At 42.7% G+C, this 4,292-nt stretch overlaps 1 protein-coding gene across 1 annotated transcript; it reads left to right on the top strand.

The window, feature by feature from the left end:
• Window positions 1-2,535: 2,535 nt before the first annotated feature.
• On the top strand, window positions 2,536-3,552 carry LOC101578071 (melanoma-associated antigen 4-like). Its single transcript, XM_004643671.1, has one exon. It carries the CDS (start codon window positions 2,536-2,538, stop codon window positions 3,550-3,552), a length of 1,017 nt encoding a protein of 338 aa, XP_004643728.1.
• The last annotated feature ends 740 nt before the right edge of the window (window positions 3,553-4,292 follow it).

Raw genomic sequence — 4,292 nt, forward strand, 5'->3', positions numbered from 1 at the left:
TAGCAGGAAGCTCTCCGCACACTCACTGGACCTGGGCTAGGACTGGGTCTGCCATTCTCCTTTTTCCTAAAATCTCTTTTTTCCTGACTTACAAAATATTATAAATCTGGCTCAGCTTTTATTATTATCTATATTTTCTTTCCTTTCATATGTAGTTTGGATTCTGATATAAGAGAAACTGCAATATTGAAGCATGAATTTCTGATTTAGGTCACTCAATCTTGTGCTCCTGAAGTACATACATTTTCCCACAAAGGACTCTGGCTCTTTCCTGTTTATGGGAGCATAGTACTTTGTTGTGCATAAACACCACATTTTACTTATCCATCGGTTGATGTCCATATAAGCTCCTTGCAAAATTTAGCTACTGTCAACTTTGCTCCTATAAGCATGGGTATGCTCCTATCACTGTCTTATGATGTCTTAATTCTCATAGGAAGAAACCTAGAAGGAAATATATTAGTCCAGCATAAATTTTTGATAGTTTCAAAATTATCCCCATGTTGACTTCCGTAGTGATTGCACTTGACTGCACTCATACAAACAAGGAATAAGTGTTCCCTTTCCCCAAAGGATCTCCAGGATTTTCTTTGTCATTTTGACAGGATAACCACTGTTTCTAGAGTCAGATGAAATTTCAGTGTATACTTAATTCGCAATTATTGAATGTCTAGCAGCACCGATCTTTTTTCTCCTGTATATGTTAGACAATCCTCTTTTCTCATCTGAGAAATGTCATTCATTTCAGAACCCAGTTTCTCAATTGGGTCCTGTTATTTGGAGAACGTGTATTTTCTGTTTATGACTATTCCCGATATTAATCCTATTTCTGGGGAATAGCTAGAAGTCTCCTTTCGCATTCTGTAGATTATCTCTTCATGATGCTGTGTGTTGCCCTTGCTGCGCAGAGCTTTTTCATTAGATATGATCCTATTTGTTGATTCTGTGTATTATGACCTGTGCATCTGGGGTTCTGCTCACAAACTCCTTGGTGATGCCTGGGTCTACCATTTTGACTCTTCCAGCTGATTGTTTCGGTTTTACCATGTAGATTGCTGAGATAGTTTTCTTTTAGTTCAGGGCATGGTTAGCAGTATGGGTCTAGGTTCAGGCTTTGCCTTGTGGAGAGGTGGTTTTCTGAACACCATTTGACAAAGAGGTGACATTTCCTGTAGAATTTGGCCCCTTGTCAAGGATAAGATGCTTGAACTTGGTTGGTGTTGTTGCTGTATGTTTGTTCTCCTGGATGCATCCAAAGAGGGTGTAAGGCCAGCATGATACTGTTTTATTATTGCAGATTGTACTTTAATTTGAGGTCAAGGATTGTGATACTTCTGACCTTGCACTGTGCCTAGTATTGCTTTTAATGTTCCAAGTCTCTTCTGGTTCCATGTAATTCACCCTGCAAATTGTTTTCACGTTCCTACCTTCCCACTACTACAACCTCTTCTGTCATTCTTGTTGGAGCATGCTATTTATATTTACATATAATTTATCTTTATATGTATGCCATAATTAAAGGTTTGCTTTGCCAGTCAGAAGAAGCAGTGTGGAATCGGAAATAGTGTGTTTGACTTAGTTCCCTTCAGATACAGTCTCCAGGTGCTCACATTAACCTAAAAATGTCTTTGGTTTATACTCATTTTGCACAGAGCATTCTGTGCTGTATATCAGCATCACGTCTTCTGTAATCTGAGTGTGCTGATGCAGTATTGCTGGGCTGTAGAGAAGGCAGCCACAAGGCAGTAAAGAGAGAGCCCTGGACCTCACCATTTATCGTGATAAAGATGGAAGAGCATCCTCTCCTGAGGCACAGGGCCCCGCTGAATTTGTGAATGCCTGATTTTGCCCAGCGACTCATGAGGCCCTAGATGGCGGCAATGCATTGGGTTTATTCCCTGTCAGGGGAGAGACATTTGTCTTTTTCTGAGACTTTGTTCAAGCTAGCACAAGACTGGGATGCAGGCTCTGCTGAATGCCATTCGAGTGAGCTGGGACAGCAGGGAGGCAGTCTTTCACTCGGTACTCTGTGTCATTCACAAGTCATGGCTTCCCCCACTAGGAAAACTGGGGTGAAAGGACTATGCTTGCATTCTTCACACAGAGATCTGCTGAATCTCCTGCAGCAGCTCCAGGAGCCAGGGATGAGGCACTTGTTGGACAGTATCCTCAGCTCACACAGCCATATCAGTACAGGCAGTGTCAGCAGTGGGGGTGTGGTGTATGGCCTGAAGTGGAGAGGAATTTTCCCATGCCAGAAAGGACACATCCTTTTCCGCAGGTCTCCTACACCATATTGTCTTCCCAGTGTCTTGTCCTATGAGTTAAACTGAAGCCTGAAAAGCAGCCTCATTCCACATTCCAGTATCACTAGGATGAAACAGTGTGAAGCAGAGAGCATCCCCCAAAGACAACAAGGGTTGCTCTCTGTGGGAGGCAATGTGTGGTGACTCTCAGCTAAAATAACTAATAGTCTCCCTCTCTCCTGCAGGCCAGAGTCCTCAACGTAAACTCTCATCATCCAATTGGACAACCATGATGCCCCATGGTCAGAAGAGCCAAGACAGCCTGCAGGAGGAAGAAGGCCATCCTGGACATAGAAGTGCACGAGTCTTCCCAGGTGCCCAGGCCCTCAATGATGAGGAAACTGCTGCCACCACTTCTTCCTCTGCATCCTCTTGCTCCTTCACTTTCACTGTGGCCACAGGAAGAGAGCAACCTGGGCCTGGGAGCACAAGTGGTCCTCTCAATCCCGAGGGACTCTTTGCTCTCTCCAGTGTCATGGCTTCCAGTGAAAGGAAGCAATATAGTGAGGGGTCCAGCAGTCAGCAAGTGGAGGGTCCAAGTCTGTCCCAGGACAAGGATGCCACTCAGATCAGGAAGGATGCAATGAAAAATGATGAGCTAGATACCATCCTGAGATTTCTACTCCAGAAATATCAAAAGAAAGAGCAGATCACCATGGGAGAGTTGGAGCACATGGTGGCCCACAATTCCCCTGAGCAGTTCCATGTGAACTTCGCAGAAATTTGTGAGTGTATGCACCTGGGATTGGGCATTATTGTAAGGGAAGTGGGTTCTCCTGGCCACACATATGAGCTTGTCCCTGCCTTGGGACTCACTTATAATGGGGTACTGGATGATGCTGACCAGATTATTCCTAAAGCTGATCTCCTGATACTTATCCTCAGTACAATCTTCTTAATGGGCAACAGAGTCAGTGAAGAGCAACTTAGGGACATTCTGAGACATAGGAAGGTATTAGCTGAGAGATCTCACATTGCTGTTGGGGACCCCTGGAAATTCATCAGAGAAGATTTAGTACGGGCTGAGTACCTGGTGTACCAGCAGGTTCACAACAGTGTTCCTGCTCGCTGTGAATTCTTGTTGGGTCCGAGGGCCCTAGCTGAAACTACCAAGATGAAAGTACTAAATCATGTAATCATGCTGGCTGAGAAAGATCCCGGGTCTTGCCCATATCTCTATGAGCAGGCTATGAGAGAACACGATGGTAATTTCAGTGCCTCTGTAGGGCAGGATGATTGGCCGTGATAGGGTATGTTCCCCAGAAAGTCACAGGCATAATTCCTAGCCCAGTGATATGAGACCCAATTTCCAGCTGGGCTTCTGGAGAGGAGGCAGTTTTGTAAGCACTGAAGGGGCAGGCAGGGCCTAAAATACCATGCTTAACATCTGGAAGTCTCTCCTTTTTGTATTACCTGTAGATGCAGTAGTGACTTATTTGTAAAGCTTTGATCACCTGGTCTTCCAGGGTCCAAAGTAACTTGAAACGCTGAATAGCAAGATCATTTTGATCTCACATGTACTGCAATTAATTCATATCGTTGGCTAATTGTGAAATTTGATGTGAACATCATTGTTCAACATGGATCATAAATGCATTTTGCTACTGCATTTCAGGAGTATGAGTTTTTCCTATTTTCTCAAACCAGGGAAAAAACTTTTCACTTGCTTTATGCTCAAATAAAATTAGCATAGAAATTTTGTTGTTTATATATAAAATGTTCACATGTATTTAGCTGAACCCCAGCAATACATATACAATAAAATCAATTCCGTTATTTTTGTGTTTTTCATTGTCTATATTTTAAAAATATTTGTGTGCTTGAATTTGTTTGGTTTCTTGAATCATATTTCAACACTTATTTTAATAACTCTTCAATAGTTCATAATAGTAGTGAGTTATCAGCACAAATGGCAATTGTCAGAAGTTGTTGACTTGAGCATTTTACAGCTCAGCATACTAACATAATTTTACTTTTTATACTTTG

The sequence above is a fragment of the Octodon degus genome, unplaced genomic scaffold (genome assembly GCF_000260255.1).
Source record: "Octodon degus isolate 3935 unplaced genomic scaffold, OctDeg1.0 scaffold00181, whole genome shotgun sequence".
Taxonomy (NCBI): domain Eukaryota; kingdom Metazoa; phylum Chordata; class Mammalia; order Rodentia; family Octodontidae; genus Octodon; species Octodon degus.

Coding starts and splice junctions, on each gene's coding strand:
- LOC101578071 (XM_004643671.1), top strand. CDS start 2,536: ATGATGCCCCATGGTCAGAAGAGCCAAGACAGCCTGCAGGAGGAAGAA.